The 23,234-nt window shown below is 37.3% G+C and overlaps 1 protein-coding gene across 1 annotated transcript; it reads left to right on the top strand.

The window, feature by feature from the left end:
* The first annotated feature begins 611 nt into the window (after positions 1 to 611).
* On the top strand, positions 612 to 18,287 carry MYOZ2 (myozenin 2). Its single transcript, XM_009948010.2, has 5 exons — positions 612 to 687; positions 5,928 to 6,097; positions 8,744 to 8,873; positions 10,626 to 10,809; positions 18,056 to 18,287. The coding sequence occupies exons 1-5, from the start codon at positions 612 to 614 to the stop codon at positions 18,285 to 18,287; spliced, it is 792 nt and encodes a 263-aa protein (XP_009946312.1).
* Positions 18,288 to 23,234: the final 4,947 nt, after the last annotated feature.

Below are 23,234 nucleotides of genomic sequence, written 5' to 3'. Positions count from 1 at the left end.
ATCGCTTTTTTCTGCACAACAGAACAGTAGGGTAAGTGTATTGTTTCCTGAAATACTTTGACATTGTCTGTCCTACAAATGGTCATATAGAAGATGTTTATGTAACCTCTTGACTCTGCAATTAAAAAGTTTGGGGTTTTACTTAGTCAGAAATGAACTTCTTTAAAGACGCCAGAGCATCTAATTTAGTTCCTCAAATTTTTATTAGCTTAAGAAATGTCAAAATGTAACATTTCTGAAATTATAAACCAAGACATAATTAGAATATTAGTTATGCATTTACATTCTTTAATATAACGTGTAGATGTGAGAAGGCCTAGACCACTGACACTGATTTTGCTACAGAATTTACGTAGCCAACTCAAAGTCCATTCCTTTGAATCTTCTATCCATCAGAACATGTCCTAGCATCTGTCTGCAAGCAAGAACTGCCAGTGCATTTTGCACAATTTAAAGTGCAGTATTTCTAAACCATAAACAACTAACTTCACTATTCAGCCATTCTAAATGGCTATTAGAAATTAAAGTTGGCCAAATTGTGCAAGCTGGCTCAACAATGTAAAAATGTGTTGTTTTTTTTCAGCAAGGAAAAATCGTATCAGAAAATCACAATGTTATCACATTCTGCCATGGTCAAAGAGAGGAAACAACAAGCATCAGCCATTATGGATGAAATACACAGAAATGGTACAGCGCTGAACCCAGCTTACTGTATATGCAATGTCCTCTAGCCCTCCCTAATACATTATTTTTTAATCATAGAGTTTAACTCTCTTACAGCTTTGTCTCTGGGTGTTTTGCCATAAATAATCTTGTGGGAGTATCACGCTGCCTATGGTAACTAATCCTTTTGTAGTTGCCTCTTTTAATTTGAAAGCTATTTTCAGATGAACAACTGCTGTGGAGGAATGAAGTAATCTGACAGCTGATGTACATTCTGCTAGGATAGCCTTTCAGAATATTATTTGGGGTTAATAACATTACTTCATTCCATTTTAAACGGTTATCATCTACGAAACATGCTGATCTGTACCCTCTTTTTTTTGCTGTTTCACTCTGCCTTTTCGTATGAACGATAAAATTTTTGAAACAAGTGTTTACATCTCTGTTCCTTCCTCTCAAACTTTACCTTTTCAACTAACAAATTTTACTAGCATTTGGCAATTCTCTCTAATGCACAGCCACCAATTAACCTTACATGACGAAATTTTACTTTTCTCTTGTTGCGCTGATGAAAATGCAGACACTGATGAGAAGGTAGTTTGATTTTCTAAAACAGGTTCTTAAAATTACGCTTCTAGTGTAACAACTCAAGAAGAAATTAACTCAGCTGGGAATGCAAATCTGCTTGGCTTTCATTAGGTATGTGCTGGATGCTTTTGGAGATCCTTCCAATCCTCCTCATGAAGCCCTTTTTACCATCTCTGAAAAACCTTTTTACCTCTCTGAAAAAACAGGGAGCTCCATTAATACTTGGAATTTATGAAAATTATACCACTCATGTAGGATAAAACACAGAACATTAAATTCCCGTACTGAAAATCTTCCTTTGTGGGCTTTTGCTGCAAAGAATTTGGGGATGGTTTCTGTACTCAGTCACTGATCACTGTGATTGCATGAAGAGTAGAACAAAAGACACAAGGTTTTTAGAAAAAGAACCTACAAATTTCAGTGCCTGGTCCTAGTCCTTCTGATATTTCCATAGTTTTTCCTGTAATTTCTATTCCTAAGCAGACCTCTTTCCTCTTTCCATCCTCCACTGCACACACACCTAAGAGCAGACTGGCTATCAGACTTAGAGATTTCACATGTTTGTTTGGAACCAGGAATTTCACATGGTAAATGTTGCTACTATTCATAGCAATATTAATAAATCTACCATGTAGTCCTTGAAATCGTTGGTGTTATTGGATAATCTGTGCTGATGCTTGGCATTTGCCTCACATAATCTGTCCTTTTTATTATTTACGTATTATCAGATCTGCTGTCAATTGATATGACGGCTTATCCTACAAGATATGCTGTGATATGTGGCCACTGCAGGCAATACTAACGCTTTAAGTGTACATCCTACTTCCGCATCTTCTCTGGATGCCTGGGATATTTAAATGTTAAAAAAACATGGAAGTCCATGAAATGGCTGTGAGAAGAGTCTGAAATTTGTAACTGTACAAGCTCAGTGAAATCAGTTAAGAAACAGAAGGATAACCAAAGCTGTAATCACATAAAGTATATGCTAGTTGTTTGGGAACAAATCTGAACAATTCTTGGAAAAATCAAGGAGAAATCTGTTTTTTTAAATGGCTAAATTAAGCTCTATCAATTTCTGACATTTTATTTTTCCTTTAATTGTTAATTCAACAAGCTTAACCTGAGATCTGGAAGGTGCACTGCTGTCTTTCTGGGTTTTGCATCACTATCAGTAATGATGGTCCTGCACCTGGCAATTAGATAAAAATTAAATGTACTGTTCCAGCCAGTCTCACAGATCTATGAAACTCTCCACTGTTAACAGAGGCCAACAGTAACGGAAGATTCTGTAAAGTAAACCCCAGTAGTTTGGAGTGACATAGAGAAAGCACGCCTACTGCATTTTTATTTCGGCCCCTTTTTATTATAACGCTTTCAGGTAAACAGGGAATCTCAAATTCCTTGTTAAAAGATATTCATAGCAGAAACAGTTGTTGACAAGATACAAAATTGGCCAAGATTTTACCAGTGTTTCAAGGATTACCGGTCTCTGGGCAAGACTGGTAATGACTGAAAATCCACACCTCCTGTTGGCTTGTGGGACATAACTTTGTGTTTTAGAGAAGTTCGACACATCATAAAATGCTGCAGGAACAGACACTAACTGTAAACCCTCTTATGGTCTTAGAAGAGAGACTGTAGTAGTAAATCAGCATGTGGATATACTGACTTCCCCAACCCCTTGGTTTTTCACTGGCAGACTTGGACTAATCATAACATTTCTAAGGCTACTTGGTAGAGGTAAACATATACGTAAATACACATGTTTAAGGAAGTCCTTGGAGTTCATCAGGTTAGCCTTCAATTAGACTTAAATCTCATGTCTGGTTCTATACTATTTCTTAAATGCATTCTTCAGTAGCTACATGATTACCTATCTTTCATGATATAGTTAAAAAATCTTATTTGTGTAACTACAACAAACATACTATCTGATATTCATTATTAAAATTTATAATCCATATTAAGGTATTTAGAAGATTGTAAACCGGAGGATTAAAGGGGGATTAGGCAGTGAATGCAGAAGGAACTATATAAATCATATTTAAATACAGTCTGTTATGATTTTAAGCGCAGGAGAGGAAAGACTTGGCAGGAATAAATTAAGAAATGAAGCTAAAAGGTTACAATTAGGATTAAACTATGAATTAAACTCCCAGTATTAATTTACAATGTCGATTTATTACATCAATTTTCTTTTTCTATCAACCTCCAAAAGTCCTCCTTTTCTCATTCTTCATCACCTTTTCTGCACTGCCACTGAAACAATCCCTAGACACATCATAAAAGTAGACAGATGATTAGATTTTAGTTGGCAAGGGATTCAAATGAACTTCACACTTATGTTTTTGGGATGCTGCCTGGATACACAATAGTACACAACTGTGGGTTACAAAGTACCCTGGAGCCTTCAGTTAACATTAACAAGAACAGTTCGTATGTAAGGGAACAGCAAGGCCCAAAATAGATAACGTCCAGCGTGTCCCAGAAGAATAGTGAGTGGTTTGGACAGAGACCTGCAATCACCTTCGCACCCCACTCTCTGAGGATGTACATACTACCCACTTTGTGTGCAAAGAAGAAAAGCTTTTTCTATGTGAAAATGTTGCTGATTTGAGGGGTAAAGTCCTTACTAATATAAAACCATCCAACAGTCCACATTCCTGCAGCAATCTTGAGAAACGATAAAATCAAAATATGACTTGTGGGTCTAAATTTCAGGCCACAGGCCAATAACCAGTGCACTTAACCAAAGAGTCAAAACCCCATCACTATCGGTCACCGATATGGCTCCATGGGGCAAGCTGAGTCATTTTCTTCCATGTCAAGAACTCTCTGTTTTGTAGTTACCTCTTAAATAACAGGAGGTTGTTAGGATTCTTTGTGCATACTATTTTTAAAGCAGAAGTGCATGCTCCAGCTCACAATACAGCTAGCTTGCTCTTGCTCCAGTTAAATCCATTGCAAACCTTCAGTTGAAATCAGTATGAACAGAAGTGAATCAACAGTGATGCACTCCAGGGCCCACAAACTTGTTTGATTTACTAGATGGAAAATTCTTGTCTATACAGCTTCAGCTAAATATTTAATATTCCCGTCTCAATTAAGTTTTCCTATATGTCAGCAAATCACATTGTTTTCCTAACTTAAAGTTACTAGGAGACATATGCCATGTTGAACATGCCATTTACTCAAAATGAAACTCTGCATATGCAATACTGACTTTGACATTAGGTACCTTCTGCAGTTTATTAATTTCTAATGTTAATTTTAAACTGGGCTTCCTGTGTGCTTACTCTGGAAGCAAGATAGTGTCTTACACATAATTTTCTTTCATTTCATTTTAATGTATTAAAATATATGTCAAAGTTCAGAATTTTAAATCCTGTAGACCATAAGAATATATGAAGAACAGAATGCCTTATTATTAAAGAAATAACAGAATGTGACTTTGAATAAGTGGATCAAAGAAACATACTAGACCATTGATATAATCCTCAAAGCACACTGCAGCTTCCTATTTTTCTTCCTGAAGTTTATGAACAACTGAGGAGAAAAATTTCAATTAATAAAATGATAAATATTAAAGTAAGTGGCAATAGGAATTATGTGTTTTAAAATTCTGTTTTTACTATGCAATCCAATTATTGTTACATTTGTTAAATTCTACAGCCTTCTAAGCAGAAAAACTTTAGCAGAAAATAGTTTGTTCACTGTTGAAGTTATTGTATTCTAAGGTTTACGCTTTATCTATAGGTTCAGGACAACTAGAGAGAGAGTTCTGTCACTAAGCAACAGCTTGCTCATTGCCACCATCATCCCAGTTTCCTGAACACTAACATGAAGATGACTGGTAGGGTTTCTGATATTCAGAGTTCTCTATTTACAGTCCAAATTGATCTCCCCTTCCCCTGCTTATGCATTTTCATTTTCAGATCCCTCAGGGGGTCACTAAAGACAAAGAAGGAATCTTTCCCAAGTAGTGAATAAAGTAATATTGCATCTGGTAATTCGGTTTCCTCTTAGAGAGAATTAAAAAGGAAATGTTCTAAATGTACCAACTCCTAGAAGCATGCTGTAATTCTTTGTTAGGGCTCTCATTTTCAACACCTTGAGCTTTATTTTGAAAGCTTCTTTAAAAATAGTTAAAAAACAGTATTTAATAGAGACTTTCTAATGTAAACATTTCTTAAAGGTATAAAACATTCCCTGGATTTCAAAAGCAAGCAGAATATTAAAGAATCATTGACAATAAAATGCTTAGAAGAAATAAGAAACCGGTAGGTATGTTTAAAAGGGGTTACCTGTTCATCCGTCCAATGCAGGACACAGAAAGTTAACTGAAGGCTGGATGTGGGAACCCTGGGGTCAGATGGAATTTTGTTCCTGTTTTCAGCAGAAGCCAGTTTTTACTAGGCTGATATTAAGATGATGTGTAGGACAACTGAAGTAAATTTGGAGGTTGAGGTGCTTAGCATCTTCAAAAAAAGCAGGTTTGTGGTGTTCAATAATCTGCTCCAAAATTCTGGAAGAATGATTAATTTCACTAACACCATATGAAGCTATGCTATGTGTTAGATAAGTATACATTATCATGTTGGTGGATTTCAAGTGTAGGGTATGCAATATCAGGCATTTAAGAAAAACAGAGGATGTAATTATCCATTGTATTTCAGTCTCACCCAGCCTGAACCTTGGAAAAAAGGTCAGCACCCCCAGAGATATCATGGTAGAGGAACTATCAACACTCAGCAACAGAGGTGCAAGACTCTTCAAGAGACGTCAGCGGAGATCTGACAAATACACATATGAAAATTATCATTACGTAGCAAACAAGCCAAGAAATGTGAGTATCTGGTAACAACTTATTATCAAAATACGCTGAGACTAGCTTGGGTTCCCTTGGTGCTCATGATACACATTGCACATGATTTATTTGTAGTCTCAGGAAGAATAAAACCAAAATCCTGTACTAGAATGAAGCTAACATGAAGCGAGCCATTCACATTTTGTTGAGCTCCTATAGACAAAAAATCTGAAAGCCTTAATACTTAAGGACATCAAATTCAAATCATTCTCATTCAAATCTGATTCAGGTTACTAGTGATCAGAGTTCTCCTCCTGTAATAACTGGCTCATTGACTATTCAAAATTAACTAGTTAATGTGAAAATTAACTAGTTAATGATATTCAAAACATTGCAAGAAATGAGTCTGTTTCATGCAATCAGTAAGTATTTTTATTAAAATAGGTTGGTGGTCTCAACGTGGTTCCCAGGCAGCAAAGCGACTCTCACAGCTGGTACTAAGACACTTCTGGCCTGCATGTCTCAACAGGAGGAAAAAAGATGGAGATTGTCACTGAAAGACAGTTATTCTTCGAACCAGTCCTTCAGAAATTAGGTTAAAGCATTAGTGACACCCCAGGAATCCTCATGACAGGAACTAAACGCACCCAATGTTTGTCTCATCTGTGGCCTTTGCAAAATACTTAAACCTTTTGCTTAACCTCTGAAACAGGGACAACAACATTCATAAATTTTACCTAACTCTTCAACGTGCTGCAAGGTTTAATTGTTTGAACATGAATACTCTATGCCCAGTCTAATACAGCATGTGAGCAGCCCCTCTAATTCCAGCGTTGTATTAATTTCTGCATCTCAGTTGCATGTATGCATCCCCAGTGACTTTAGATATAAAGGTACACAACTAAAGAAGCAGAATTTGTCCCAGTACTTTCAAGCTGCTTTGAAAATAAAAATAAATACTACAAAAGTTAATTATTATTAATTAACCTAGAAAATATTTCTTGTAGAACAGCAATTCTCTGTCCCTGAAGCTTTTACAACTAATCATTGCATAGGTGGTGCTGTGTTAGCATCCAACCCGTACAGAATCCATACAAAATACAGACACATTTGTAAAATAATCAGAAACAATAACATGAATGCAATTTGTTGACTTTAAGGAAAACCTTTTGTCTAGTTGCATCTCATAATGAGGCTTTGGGAGCAGACAATAAGACACATTTGCAATTTACCGTTGTCCATGCTAACTAAAATGTTGATGGATCTCACAACAGTCAGAGAGGTTATTACTGGATCTGAGTTCAATATTTCCAATATCACAGCTTAAATCTCTAAAATATTTTTGTTCCCTGCTTGAAGAAGGAATTTTCTATGCTTCGTTGACTGTAAAGGTAAATGCATTTGTAACTCTGCGTCCTTTACATTTCCCATAGAAAAAGATAACTTTACTCAAGAAGAAAAGTACATCTTAATACTCCGTGTCATAGAAGAAAAATGTTTGAGTTTCTTTTTTTATGGTGCAGATATTTCAAACTTCTTTAGTCACTCACTCAACAGAAATTAAATTACACAAGGATCAAATGGGATCATGTTTGAGTTTTGATAAATCTGCCTTTTAAAAATAAATCTGCACAAAAGAAATCCCATATAAAAAATCTGAATGTCTATTGAACACCCAAAACCTACTGATAGAATACTAATATTTAGAAGCCCACCTATTAATCCTATCCCCCCAATTTCTCCCTCTGTTGAATATTAGAAGCTACACAGATGAATTTGGAGCATAACACCATTAATTTCGTCAGAATTTCTGTATCCAGTTCCATGTTTTTGCTGCAAAGTCTGACAGATCAGTTCCTCTCTAAAACACATAGAGCACACGTGCTGTACAGTCAGATGATGTCCTGACACGTGAAAAAAACAACACCTCTTTGCTTTCTGTTCCCTTCCTTTAAATGCCTATTTAGCCACCACTGCTGTGGCCTTAATCATCTTTATGATGCTGCCTGCCAAAATCAATCTTTCTAACATACTTCAGGATGGCTAGAAAACATTCTGCTTTGATCTTTTTTTGTTTCAAGTTAAAACAAGTATTATTTGTTTGTTTTCCTACTTTAAGAAACCCTTACTCTATAACAGTCTATATTTAAATTGCTTTTAGCCTATGTGTCATAGCTAAAATAAGATACTGACTTCTTATGAGACTCTAACTCTATATTTATGCAACAATGATTAAGCCTTTGGATGTTTCCTTAGAACCGATGACCTGATAGGAAGGTGGAAAATAACAGCATATCATGAATCTCCAGAAAGTGACCTGCACTGAAGCTGTTATTTCTATTACAAATAAAGGAAAAGAAAACCCCAAACAAAAGCAATTCAACAAATGCAGTGAAGTTTCAACTGACACGGGAAGAGACACTTTGAAGAATCAGTGCTTTGAAACTCAAATGGCTCAAAGTTGCCAGATTTCTTGAATCTTTCGGTAGCAAGGGTGCCAGAAAATCCCAGGGAGTGCTATCTAGCAAGCAGGGTACCGAACAGCAAGAGAGTACGCCTTCAGATAGCATGCCGTGGGGCTCCGATCTGGGCTGTAAATTGCAGTACTACTCCAACTCCCAACAGAGAATCACAGAGGCTTTTTGGCCTGTGCTGTCAATGATATTTATTTCTATTTGTACGCAGCGTGGAGAGCCCATACAAAGTGTGAAAATGGATGGCCTCAGCGTGGAAGGAATCCCCCAGCATGCCCCAATGACACCTCCTAATACACCTGACCCCCGGAGCCCACCACATCCCGACAACATTGCCCCAGGTAATATATGAGTTTACAGAGATTAAAAATATTTAGTTCTCATTTCAGAGCAGAGGAAGGACCTCTTTGTAAAACAGTATCTTCAACAAGAATTTGTTAATGGACTTACTATTAGAAATTGATAAATTTGAATCAGAATCTTCTACAGAAATGCAAAGTGATGCTCTTCAGTTGCTTCTGTTAATTTTTAAAGATTTGATATGCCTTTTGTACTATTTGTCCCCAAACTGAAAACATACATCAATATGAAGAGAGACTGCTCCTATATTTACTGGTCTTACAAACACAGAGAAACAGATCCTCAGATTTAAAACCAGATTAATATACCGATTTTACTTTGCCAAACCTTTTTTTCTAATATGCAACACTGCTCAACAGTCTGAAAGTTATCCATTGTAGTTTAATTACCCATAAATGTAAATCTGAAGTCACTGTAAGTTTTGATAGAAATCTTTACAGAGGAGTAACTTAAAAAGGAATTTGCCTCTGGCTGCATAAACTGTTCTTTTTTAAGTCCTTAACTGTGAGGCTACTGTTGTCTTTATTTAGAGCAGCTAGCTACAAGAAGGCCTTATTCTGTATTCTTTAAAGACTAGAGAAGGCTAATTTGTTTTCATTAATTTATTCAGTGATATAGCCCTTCTTCCTGTTTATGAATTATCCATGAGCAGACTGTGTTTTTTACAAATTCATTCTTTGTTCAGATTTACTCAATGCATGTTTTGTGCAGACCTTCTCTAGTCTATGTAAACTGGGTCAATGCCACTCTGTTAGTGACTGCTAAGACTGTGCATCTATTGGTCAAATACAATGCGAACAGAGGTAATTTCCATTGCTAAGACATGATAGAAATCTTCAAGCCTTTCTTTAGGCAAGAAAGGTCTGGCAAAAAGAGTAGTTATTAAACCACAGGGTCTTTTTAGGCTTACAGGAGGAAACAGCATTAATTTAAAGAGCTACATGTAATGCGAGGGTAAAAGGCTAGAAAAAGTTTCCCCTGTTTTTCAAATAAATAGAATAACTCATATAATTGGATAATGCCTTGTTGGTTTTCATTCTTCAAACTGTACATTAAGGTGTGGCTCTGTGCCCCCCCCCCCCCCCCCCCCCCTTTATTCCTGCTTTATTGTACTTGGCTTTAGAAGAAAACACACTGAATATGGAATTTATTTATTTAGTAAAATTCTGATCAGAGCCTGATCCTCAGATGATTATGCAGGGAAAACAACTGATTCTTCACTTTTTCAGATGATGAAAAGGACCAGCGAACCAAGTAGGTAGGACATTTCAGAGTATCTAAGGCAGAGGCAAAGACAAAAACCCCACTACAATGGCTGTGATCCTAACTCCTTTTAATACTTCTGGAAAATTTCACTCAATACGATAGAATTACCTTAGTTTTAACCAAAAGTCTGTTTTAAAAATCCTTTCGCTAATGCAGCCCAAGGGCCATGTAGCTATAGTCTGGTTTCAAACAAATATTTATAGTGATAGAAACAAATTTATATAAAACTAAAACAAACTTAGCCTCAAAATAGGGTAGAATACTTCGGAGCAGTTACCTAAAAGGCTGCAAATTCCCCCTGCCAGCTTTCTGTTTCTGTGTAGCTTTGGCCAGGTGACTTGATCCAACTGTTCATTTTACCTAACTGTGCAATGATGGTATGTTACTTCCTAGTTAGACAGGATGGTGGGAAGGAAGCAGAAAACACAAAGTATTATTATAATGGTTTTGCCTTGATCGCCTTGAAGGATATTCTGGACCACTGAAAGAAATTCCTCCTGAAAAGTTCAACACTACTTCTGTGCCAAAGTATTATCAGTCTCCCTGGATAGAAGCCATTAGGGATGATCCAGAGCTGCTGGAAGCTTTATATCCTAAACTTTTTCAACCTGAAGCAAAGCCAGAACTGCCTGACTACAGGAGCTTTAACAGGTAATTCCGAATGGACACTGAATTTTACAGTGCAGAGAAAAATTACTGTGAAATGAAATGTTTCCACCAGATCTAAAAAACCTACCACCTGTGTATATGCATAAACATGAACACACACACAGATTACAAGTCACAAACAAGAGCATTAAAGAGGAAACTAGTCTCTCTCTGAAGTATGGACACAAAACTAAATTGTAGAACCAGGAATGTAAGATGAATTGTTGAAAATATTGAAAGAAAGAAAGAAACAGAATCCAGTGTACTCAATAAATGGGAAACATGGGCAACAGCAATACTTCAAACTCCTTTCAGCATTTCTATTGTTGACTTCATTAGGTATGGGATCATAAGATCTATCAGGAAAACCCTCAGTGAAAATTTTATTTGTAAGCTCTACAGTGCAAATCACTTTTTTTTAAAAAAATACAACTCACATGGCTTGTTTTCTAGGCAGGGACAGAACAGTGAATTTTATCTCTCAACCAATCCCTCACGCCAAATAGTCAGCATATTGCATATTTCATTGCATTTAACCTCTTTAATATCTTCAACAACCTTCAGTAACAAATTAAGAGGAAAAATTACGAACAAACTCAAAAAACATTTAAAGTAGAACAAGATTTGACAGTGAAGTTATTTACATAGTAACTAATATACTAAGACTTTCAGTAGAACTTCCAGATATATGGACAATATTGGGTTTTGAACTACTTTGAAAGTTTTAAAACACATTCTTACTTAGGTTTTTTGCTTTCATTCATACCATTCACACTACCTTTATTTATTGATGTCATGGACAATTTTTCTCTAAATAACCCCTGCTGAGTTCCAGACAGCTGAGCCAAAGTAAAACTCTTCCTCAAAATGCCAGACAGCAATCTATTGAAAAAGAAAATGGCTCATGGCAATATAAACTTAAGGGAAAAAACCACAAACATCATTTGTGTTCCTGCCGTTGAGGTGGGCCTCAACTGTGAGTGCAAGGACTAAAAAAATTACACAATTAAACATCAAAACTGGCACTTCAGAGACTACACTAATTCTGATTTTCTAATGGCAATATACATCCCCATGTTACTAATTAAGTCTGTGTGGCACATTCTTCTCAGTAGACAAAATAGCAAATACAAGTCAGAGATGTGGCACAGCTGCTAACACTGGAACAGTAACAGCACAGTTTATGTACTATGGTTATTGTAACTGAAAACAAAAACAAAAAAATGCCAAAGATACATATACGTGGAATACAGACAGAACCAGTTCTCTCTCACAAGAGAGACTCCAAGTCCAGCATGTGAGTCGTTACTGTCAAAGAGGATCAGACAGGGCACAGAGGCCCCATTAATAGGAATACGCATCTTGAAATGGTATCTGATGTCTCCTTTGTGGATTTTTAGCTGCTCTGTGGTCCCATATTCTGTTAGTTGTCCTCTTTACAACACTAACTGTTCAGATGTCTTTCTACGGGGATTTTCTCTACGTATGACGTGGCAGAACTGTGGCTCACCACTGCACCGATTTCTTGAACATATGGGCATTCATATAAGGGAAAGGCCAATATTCTCCCTGGTAACTGCCATAGAAACCTAAAACCTGGCACATAAATCCAAATCCAGAATGTGAAATTGGAAAATTCAAAACACAAGGCATATAAATATAATCCACCGCAATTCTCCTTCTCATGGAAAAAGTCCTCATCCAGAAGAAAACAAATAAATAAATGTCTGATGGACCTAGAAAAGCTGTTACATACAGTACACTCAGATTTATGTTTTCTAGCAAGAAGAAGCAGATCCAAAAAGAAATTGGGAATTTGCAAAATTGACATTCAAGACAGGAGCCTCTTGGAGAGGATTTTACAGCCATGACATAGATGTCTACATTCCTAAAAATGCACAGGAGAGTGGGGTCTCCAGTTATGGGATTCAAAACAGACAGCACGCTGCATGCCAAGCTAACCAACAGAAAACATTACAGGGAAGGCTAATGTGATTTAAATTTCTCTTTGATAAGGCTAGTAGCATCTCATTCTCTCTGCCTATCTTCAGGTCAGGGCTAGAGGAAGGTCTTCTTTTCCCAAAACAGAGCAGGGGTCAAAGGTATCCTACTAAAATTTCTATAGACAATAAAGCTCATTTCTTTGGAAAGAGCCCTTTCCTTGCATGTGGCCAGCCTGGATTTATTTCTACAGGAATGTCAAACCTTGAGGAGAGGTGCAACAACCTGGTTTGTGGCTCTTTCATGGAAGAGGTGGGAACACTCTTCACTTCTCTTAATAAGGCTTGTGCCATAGTACAAAAAATAATGAACCTCTTTGGACTAGCGGGAGTAAACATCTTTCTCTAGCTGAACGATTAAAGTCACTCAGGGAAAGAGAAACCTGAGCCTACATCTGATTCCAGACCTTTCAATCCCCTTTGTTTAATTAATGCTTACAGTAAATTAAACACATTTAGGAGCAGAAAACAGGACCTACACTTCTCTGCTATTAGTCGTGTGGCCTGATGTCTAGGCTAAGAGTGCTACTCTGACTAATCTAAGCACTATTTTATTTCTGGGTAGCATTTTTGCTGGAGTACTATATGTGAGCAGTGAGGTCCACACTTACAAAGAGAAGCCCTCAGGCTGAAGAGAAACCAAATCTCTTGCAGAACGGTTCCGGTCACAGACATACTATTATTTCACACAGAGGTTCAACATTAACAGCCATGGATTTTGAGTGAAAACACCCTGATGTGCTATTTTGCTCAAAACTTGCTGCAGTAGCATATTATGTGTGCTTTGAAGCATGGAAGTTTAAGCAAAAGATTACTAAATAGGGAATCACAGATGAGCTTTGGTGTAAGATAGGTGCAGCTGCCAGTATAGCTAAGAAAAAGGCAGATCTGAGCATTTGTATAAGGCAACTATTAGACATCTCAGGAATTTTGCAGCCTATGGGCTTTGCACATAAGGTGAGATATCTCTTCGGACTTCTGTGTCCAGATCCTACTAAGTCATTCTGTGCATCCAGGTCACAGCTTCCTGGACTTCTTTAATTGCAGTCTTGGAGAGAAAGCAAATGATACTCTATTAAATAATTAACGTGTGATAGAATGGCACCATTTTATTATCAGTGAGGGTACCAAATAAGGCTTTCTATCATGCTTCATCATTCAATAAAGTGCCATCATTTTTGTTCTCCTGCAAAACACTGGTACAGTCATCATTAGTCAGGAGGGGGTGTGGTTAACAATAAGCGTGATGCATAGACTCCCAAAGGAAACCAGCCTGAGAATCTACCCAGTTCATTCAGTGGTATTTGTTAAACTGGCATTGAGCCTTTATAGGCCATATTCAGGTTCCTTTCAGCTTTCCTTGTTACACAACAAACTGTAAAAGCAACACAACTTCAGCAGCTAGGGATGTCTGATGTGTTGGAACAGGCACATACGTGCATGGCTTAAAAGTATATTCAGGACTAAACAGCATTCAGATTTTTTTTCCACTGCCAGCAATGAAGAGGTGACCCTGGACCCAGAAGCAGTTCAATTTTTGTAACAGTAGCAGAATCAGAACTAAGGAATTCACAGAGGTATTAGTTGGGGTCTAGTACACATTTTATGCTGCAGGGATCTTGCAATACTGGCAGGTCAGGGAAGGAAGAAGCGGTGGCAGCAAATGTCAAATACATTTGCCTTCTGAGGCAGGGCATTCTGTGAGACAGTCAGTAACGGTTGAACAGGAGATAGCACTAGACAGAGTGCATAAGCACAGAAACTGAGTTGTGAAGAACTCTGAATAGACTGTTCAGACCACGCCACCTTTCCTCCTCCTGGATGAAAATGAATCTGTGCTAGCAGAAAAACGCTGCAGTCCAGAGCCATGCCATCTGATTTCTCTTGGAGATTAATTCCTACTAGGATTGAAGAACTATTTACTGTTGAAAAATTTTCTTGCCTCTTTTACCAGTGTGCAAGAACCTAGTGATCATCTGTGGAAAAGACAGCATGAACCTACATTTGTTGAGGAGTTTGTAAAATTAGTTAAATTAGTACCTTTATTCCATCGGCTTTCTTGGAGCTGGATAAAATGTCAAGGTAGGATTATGAGTAACATACGAAGCACTACATCTTACTCACATAAGACAAGCAAGTCTGACTAGTTCTGCCTCTCCTACCAGACAAATTCTTGCTCAGCTTTCTCAATTCCCAAAGACTGCTGTTTCAAAAACACTACAGGAATCCGGTCCATCTGGACTGGACTTAGTTTTTATTGATTAATGGATCCTGAACTCTATTGTAAAAACGCTGAGATCCAGAGCCTCAAAGGAATCTTGGGTACTAACTTAAAGTGATGTGAGATTAGTGGAAGCTGGGTGCTTAGCCAGTTCCTTAGCACCTAAATACCCCTGTGAAATCAGCATTAGCTCTTGCACTAAGCTACCATGAAGCTCTGAGCATTTTGCAGGATCCATTTCCTTGCTCCTATGTCTTCGTTTTGTACAGAATTAGTGACACGTGGTATGTTTTAAGAATGACAGTCCCACTTTAAAATATGAAACATATTTTTTTGTAATTATGCAATTGAAGGTGCTGATCCAATACAGTTAAAAGACTTCATCAGACTTTCCCAAATAATCAACTACAAGTAGCCTTCTATGTTGAGACAATATAATGTTCAATACCAAAGGCTGTAGAAAAAAAATACACAAAAACAAACAAACCAACCAACCCACCAAAAAGAAGCCCTGATAAAACAACAGCTAAAAATAAACGTGGTTGTGCCTCCTATTGCTAATCATACACCTACTTTTTAGGAATATGCAAAGTGAATATTAAACAATCTCTTACACTTCCTGGTGCCACTTCCTACGGCTCTGAACCAGCATTTCCGCCCTTAGCATGAGCAATGACTACTGGAATTTTTTATACACGAGTTCTAGGCTTCTGTATAATGAATCAGAGCCCAGGTGATACAGTTGATGTGCACACAACACAGGTCATTACAACAACTGTTGACAGCCAAGTTATTGCTCACAAAAATACACTGCTGCCGTAAAGGAAAATTAACTCTATTAGCCAATTACTGTACTCTCCTTCATGTTGATCATCATGTGCTTCTGCCTAGCATGCTGGAATGCACAATTTTCTGAGGCCAGACTTTGTATAGGAACTACATAGGGGTTTTTTTCCCACAAAAGATATCTATATTCCACAGAATGCCCTCCTGTTTCCGTTACCTACAGAAACACACTGTATTTAAAACCCCAAAATACTATAAAGAGTAAGTTTTACACTGTAGAATTGTTTTGCATTTTATACAGCTATTATTGTTCTGTTCATATTGATCATCTCTTTAATTTACATAATGATGAGAATTAAATATTACAACAATGTGAGAATGTGTACCTTAATTAGAGCAGCAATTAAACCAATCTTTATTATCCTGTAAGATGTAGATCACTACATTCACTCTGTGCCAATTACCAAGCAATTATTTTTAATCAGTGTCATACGGTATCCAATTTGACACTGTGACCTAGAAGACAGTTTCACAAGAAAAGCTTGATACCACAGGCACTCTGTATAAAGAGTTTCCTTTGACCTCAAGAGAATTTAATGCCCGGACTGGCTGCTGCTGCAAAATCTTGTCTTATCTTCATTTGAGATACAGTTTTAGAGCTTAATCCAAAGCAGCACTCCTCTCTCAGGAAGTGTGCATGCCCAGAACTTTCATGATTTTTTATATCTTACAGGATTGATCCTTCGGAGTTAACACCATCTCCTTCAACAAATGCTGCTCGTACTGAAATTCAGTGCATTATCTGTGTAATGACACACCATCTCTTTTAGGTCACGGATTCATTTTTCTTAATTAATCTCCTTTTGTGCACGTGTGTTGTACTTAATTCTCTCTCGGTTTTGTTTTATCTATAGTTATCTTGCTGAAAATCTTCGTCAGATCTTCTAATGATCTCTTTTTGTTTCTGTTGGTATTAATTTCTCTGGGCTTCAGCTATAATACCTGGAGACACTGGAAATATATACCAGCACATCTGGTTTGTATTCAACACAGAAAAGCTGGTGAAATTCCATTTCAACAAATATTCATTTTTGCATGCCGCCGTGTATCTAGCTTTGCAGAAATCAGGTGCTCATGTGTAGCTTAAAAATCTGACGCTCTTAACTGGCCAAAATACATCCCAGCAAAGTTATGCAGCTGATCAAAATGCAGAGCACATATAACAGTCTGTTTGGCCACATTTGCTTATACAAAGGAGTCTGGAAAAAGTGACAGAAAAGCTCAGGGATTTTTTTTTTCAGCCTAGAAACCTGCAAGTGTAGAAGAATCATAGGATGTATTTGGAAATACTGTTGTTTTAAAAATATCTGCAAATGTATGTAACAGTCAGTTCCTGATTAGTATTTCTTATCTTTTAATTTCTCAGGCTTATCGCCTGAGGGAACATTTACATTTAAACAACATGAAGGACACTGGCCGAAGACTAGGGGCCAATTTCAGTCAAGTGTTTCAAGGTTTAGTTACACAAACATTTTCTTCAGAAACAAAGGTGGAGTAAGAAGTCCCCACCCATTCCCCTCCTTTCCAGAGCCTGTTGTCTTTGGCTGTTCCTTTCTGCTTCACATTACGCTTTACTGTCTCCTCACTTGTATTGCTACAATTGTTGGAGCATAATGATATAAACCAGATTGCTGAAATAATTTGGATTTTAAAATGCTCCTTTGCTTTGAAAAGTCTTTGTTTAACCCAGATCACATAAGTGACCCAAGTTTATAGCACAACCCACATACATTCTAACTGGTACAACAATATGGTGCTGAAATACAGTGTGGTGGGAGGAACAAGCAACTGGGGATGAGAGAAAATGGGGTAAGAACTTCCTAAACTAATTACCTGCTAGAGAGAATGTGCTGAACTATATTTTCAGACTTATCAACTTATCACCACAAAATAAGTTTAGTAACTGTGACTCACCAATGACAAGGTTTTCTTGCAACACCTTTTTCCCTCGGCTTTTCCGTCTATTTGAATTTTAAAGGCTGAAGGCTTTATCTAAGGGAAAATAAATCGAATCATAAGGAGCATTTTCCAGAAAAACAATCAGAATACTTTTCCCAAAAGTTTGAAAATGTAAACAAGAAATTGTAACCTAACTAGCTTTTGTTCTTTTCAGCTGCTGGAAGGAAACGAAAATAGGTATTTTTAAAATCACATTTTACTTTTATTTTTCTAATATCTACAGAGTTGCCACACCCTTCGGTGGTTTTGAGAGAGCATCAAAGCTGGTTAAATTCAAGGTACCAGATTTTAACCTACTGATGCTAAATGATCCCAGATTCATGATCCTTGCAAACCCTCTCGCTACCAGAAGATCCTTCAACAGGACTCCTAAAGGATGGACGTCCGAGAATATTCCTGTAGTGTTCATTCAGCCCTCAGACTCCAACACTGTTCCAGAAACAGAGGACCTGTGAGTGAAGCTGCACTCTACATCGTACAAAATGCTGAAAGCTGCACGTCCATGTATTTTTGGTCCAAATATTACTAAAGGCTACTGACAAAATTTTTCCTTGGCAGCTGGAGTATAAGTAATAATGTCTGATGCTGTGTCTTTTTTCCGGCACCTAGTTTCATCTGTAGGCATAATATAAATAAAGTAATTTGGCAAATATGACTGAGATATTTTGTGTTTATGTTTACATGTTCTTTTACTTTAGTGAAAATGACAATATTTCTGAAATCTTTCTTTGTCATTTAAGAACAAATGTATTAAGGAAAAAAAGTGACGCTGCCATCAAGTGATGCTACTATCACGGTATGCTGATTATGGTGAAACAACCGAGCAATACCACAGCAGTGCACTCAGCGCACTCCAGGTACTGCCTGCTCAAGATAAGCTCTGACAAATCAACCTTTTTTCCCAACCCTGCTTTCAGCTAAAGTTAAGAATTTCGTCATTACTTCAGTGACAGAGAGTTTAGGCCATTTTCCTCCTATGTGGCTCTTACTCAGCTTTAATTGTGGACATCAATATCTGTGTCACCTGGATTTGTTTACAGAAAATGCAGTAAATTTGGCAATGGGAAAGATTACGTAGTGGTATGAAAAAGTACAGAGGTATTTCCTGGGTAAGTCTAGAATGTTTCATTAATCACTACTAAAAAACCCGCCAATGACTGGTTACGTCAAACACACCAAATTAGTATCACTGAGCTATGTTACCACAAATGCTTTTGTTACTAGAAAGAAATTTCATAGAGCTTTTCCTCTACAGCTATAGTATATACTGAGACTTAAAAGCATGCAAGTTTTCTTGCTCTCAATACACTGGTAAGCTCTGACATTTTAGAAATACAAGTATCAGACCCTTATTAAGCATCTGTAGCAACATAGGGAGCAGCTAAAAATCGTAAGAGGGCCACATTTCAGGTTACAACTACATTCTAGTAAGAGGTAAGCATCTGATTAATAATTGCTTGTTTCTAAATGCCCTCATGTTTGAGAAGTACACAACATCTGCAGGCTGGATATTCTAATACACAATTTCATTTCTATGTGTTCTGAAACTGGAAACTTCACTTCAACAAATAGGCCACTCTCATATATGCTAGATACTTCGCTAGGTCATTATGGTCTCTAAGCATGCATACAACATCCAGGAGGTTTCTGGGTGACTCAGATACTTACTTTTCTTTAAATCAGAGTATTCATAAAATTTTGCAAGCTCTATGGTAACATGTTAATCAAATTTTATTTCAAAATGAAACCCACAGATGATGATGATGGTAAGCAAATAAAATGTTTTTCCAGATATTTTCCTTCTTGATGGTTTTGGCGGTGTTGAGATACAAAACTGTGTATTTCAGAAAGAATCTCAACATCTGAAGAAAAGAATGGTAGGGTGAGATTTAAAGTGGGAAAATCACAAAAAGTTTTGCCTACATTTTTGTGGTTGAAATTTGTGTTTGTAAAAATGGTTTCCAGGTTTCAAATCTGATTTCAAGGCAGGTGGTTGGCAAAGAAAATTGAGTCATCTATTTTCTTTAATTTACTTTGTCACATGACTGCACAAAGAAATGTACAGGTCCTGAACAAATTTATGAAAGAAAAAAACACACAACCCCATTAACCGAGAACCCTTTCCTAGCAAGGGGTTACTTTGGGGACCTTAACTGTGCACATTGTACAATTATATGGACAATGACAAACATATGAATTCTTCAAGGCTAGAAATGCAAAGACAAAAGAAAAAACCCATAGTGAGGCGCAATGCAAATGAGCTCTGCAGGAATTTGGTTTTTTATGAGCCAGCATAAGCATTCATAAACCTATTTGAACAGAAATACAGAAAATCGATGCACAGCATATACACAGTGAGGTTTGTGAAGAAGGGATACATAATTTTATTGTATACTCTGTAAAAATTGCTTATATCTGCAGAGCATGCCACTGTGCTTCTTACACAACACAGACAATGCTAACTTTAGTTTCCTACACATCTATGGAGCCACTCACGCAGAATGGGCTCGGGAGGCTTGAGATGTTTGAGAAGTACGGAGCCTGCTACGCATGTGTTCAGTTGATGATCCAAACAACAGCATTAGCTGCGGCTGGAAATTACCGACACTCCTTAAGTCCCCAAATTCTGTCTGAGACTTCTGAAATGAGCTGTGTCACAGGAAAGCTGGTAGCTCTCATTCAACACTCAGTTACAGTTATCACCTGCAGCAGAAGAATAAGAACTCTGTGCCTCCTGCTTTCCTAGCTCTACTACCCCAGAGCGCACACACACTATCAATCAGATGTGCCCAGATCTATCTTTTTAAAACTAAGGCCAGCAGTCAGAGAAGAGGCAGCAGCCATACTATTTAATCCTCCCATACTGGGTGGCTTTTGCCAAACTGCCTATTGGGAACAGGCCCTTGACCACACTAAACTCTTGAACTATGCTTGGGAACTGTTTGGGAGAGCATGAATTGGCAGAAGCCAGGACTGCGCAACGTGCTAAGTATTCAGCAGCCCAGAAGGTCGAGTGCCAGTGTCCAGGAATGTTCCCTGGCTGCATCAGCTGAGATGTAGCCTTATTGTGTAAGTCTCACCGCAATAAACAAATCTCTCTGCCAAAACCCAATTCCTTTGCCACAAAGAAAGATCTCATTAAGACTGGGAATTCAGAGATTCTTTATTAACTTCATGGGGTTTTAGCATGTGCATTTATTTTGTGAGACTTACACGGCACTTGAAACGTATCCTGTAACTAGAGGAAAGATTTATATTCATTTTTGTAGACAAATAGACAGCTCTGAATTGAGAGAATAAATGTCTCCCTAGTTATAGGTCTGGAAAGATCAACAAATACATATTTTTAAATTTTCAGTGGTGCTTCTAAAAGCCTCTTCTAGCTGTAAGGAATACAGCTGAAAAGACAGATTAAAAGGAAAAACACACGAGCAACAGCTTTACACAAACATAACCACAGGTATATAAATATTTCAGAAAATGGGCTTATAACATCATGTACACTTTATCACAAGACACTCATATTTGCTTCCAAAAGAGAAAGGGACTGAAGGGTATGATGAAAAGGCAGAAATGTGGTGGGAGTAAATGTAAAGTTTAAAAAGTCTAGAAGTCTTTGTTCCCAAAGTTTTTTTGGCCTCATTTTTAGTTATATTAAGGTATCCATTGCAGCAGTATAAAGGAAACTTAAAAATTAATTCAAATGTTTTCACTACAAATGTGGTGAATTGAGGAAATAGATAGGCTGTTTCCCAATCTACACAAAATTCTCTGTGATTACAGTATGTAAAAAGAAATGAGATGTATATTTCTGAGTAGCTCCATGAATATAAGAGTTTTTTAAAAAAGTATGCACCTTAAACTTCTTTGGACATGAAAAGCCAGGGTTCATGGCCTGTACTGTCTGCACTGTTGAGGATAAATTGATATCAGCACTAACAGTCATCAGAAGGAGTTCGTTATTTTAACCCTATATAGTTAAACTGAATGAAATGAAACTATGCTTATTGGTGTCTCTTATGACGTTCCTATTTCACACACTTTTGTCAAACTCATAAAAATTATAAATACATATTTCAATTTACTTAGCTAAGATAATAGGCCAAATTACCCTAATATGTAAGTCCTTCACTGGCAGCACTGAAATAATTTCAGAAGTACTACATACAGTACATGATGTGAAATTTGTTCTTGAAGCCAGCAGGCCACAGTCTCTCTGACGCTGGTTTCTGATGATGTGCTATTTGCTTATGTCTGGTATAAGGTATGCTTGTACAAATGGATCAATAAAAAAAACATATGGTTGGTCTCTCCCATTTTCAACAGAAGAACTGCAGCTGATTTGTTCTCTGGATGTTGTGTAATACAGATTACGTATCAGTACCAGGAAATGAACAATTCATGTTGTTACTTATTACTGTCCAGAAACATTTTGTCATACCTAATCTGGTACTTTGGATGCGTATCTTTTTAAACTGCGTACGTCCTTCTTAGACATCTTAAAAATGTCAGCATGTCTTGGCTGCTTTCCCTCCTGCATAATCTATACAACTGACAATTGTGGAAATAAATTATTATTAGATTGTCTCAAAGTATCCGTTTTAATTAATTTAATACGCATTGCCTCAGAAGCAGAAAAATCATACTGGAAATGGAATTCTGATCCCAGTGAAATCAAACAAGGGTTTTGGCACTGACCTCTGTGCAGACAGAATTTCACCGTTTGTGGCATTTATTGCATTTCAAATGTGTATTTGTAATTGAAATTTATGCCACTACCAAAGCTACTGCGTGTTCAGCATCAGAACGGATGTTTTGGATTATAGAGCTTGGCCTAACTATGTATGTAGTTTGTTTTGCATGGTACATACGATGAAGTGCAAGCAGCCCCAATAATGCCTCAGTAATACTCTGGGAAACTGCATGGAACTGTAGGGAAAAAATAAACACATATCTACGAAGATCTTTTTAAAATTATTTTCAGACCACTCACGAATGACTTGCACTCTGCTTCAGTTCTTAGATAGCCTTACTAACCAGCAGAAAATATTCTGGGCCATACCTAAGACAACAGGATAAAATATACTTCCTGAAGTACAGTAAGACTGTGAGCATAAAATCCCATATATGTTAGATTAGAATTTCTCAGGGTAGGGTCCACAAATTATTAGTCTAGACAGAAATACCAGAACATCCCCATAGGGCTGACAAGTCACATAGTACTGGCACCTTCATTATTCCCATGATAGGGGGCCATATAGAAAATATACTTTCTAACCGAAGATATATAGAAAATATTAATAGAGAGCTACGTAGAAAACGCTAAAACTATTAAAACCTGCTTTCCCAGAACTAACATGCATGCAAGTAGGCAATTAATTACTAACCGCTGCAAACGGCCT

The sequence above is a fragment of the Leptosomus discolor genome, chromosome 4 (genome assembly GCF_034619465.1).
Source record: "Leptosomus discolor isolate bLepDis1 chromosome 4, bLepDis1.hap2, whole genome shotgun sequence".
Classification (NCBI taxonomy): Eukaryota; Metazoa; Chordata; class Aves; order Leptosomiformes; family Leptosomidae; genus Leptosomus; species Leptosomus discolor.
Note: the sequence above shows the minus strand (reverse complement) of the source record. Positions and strands in the feature narration are given on the sequence as shown.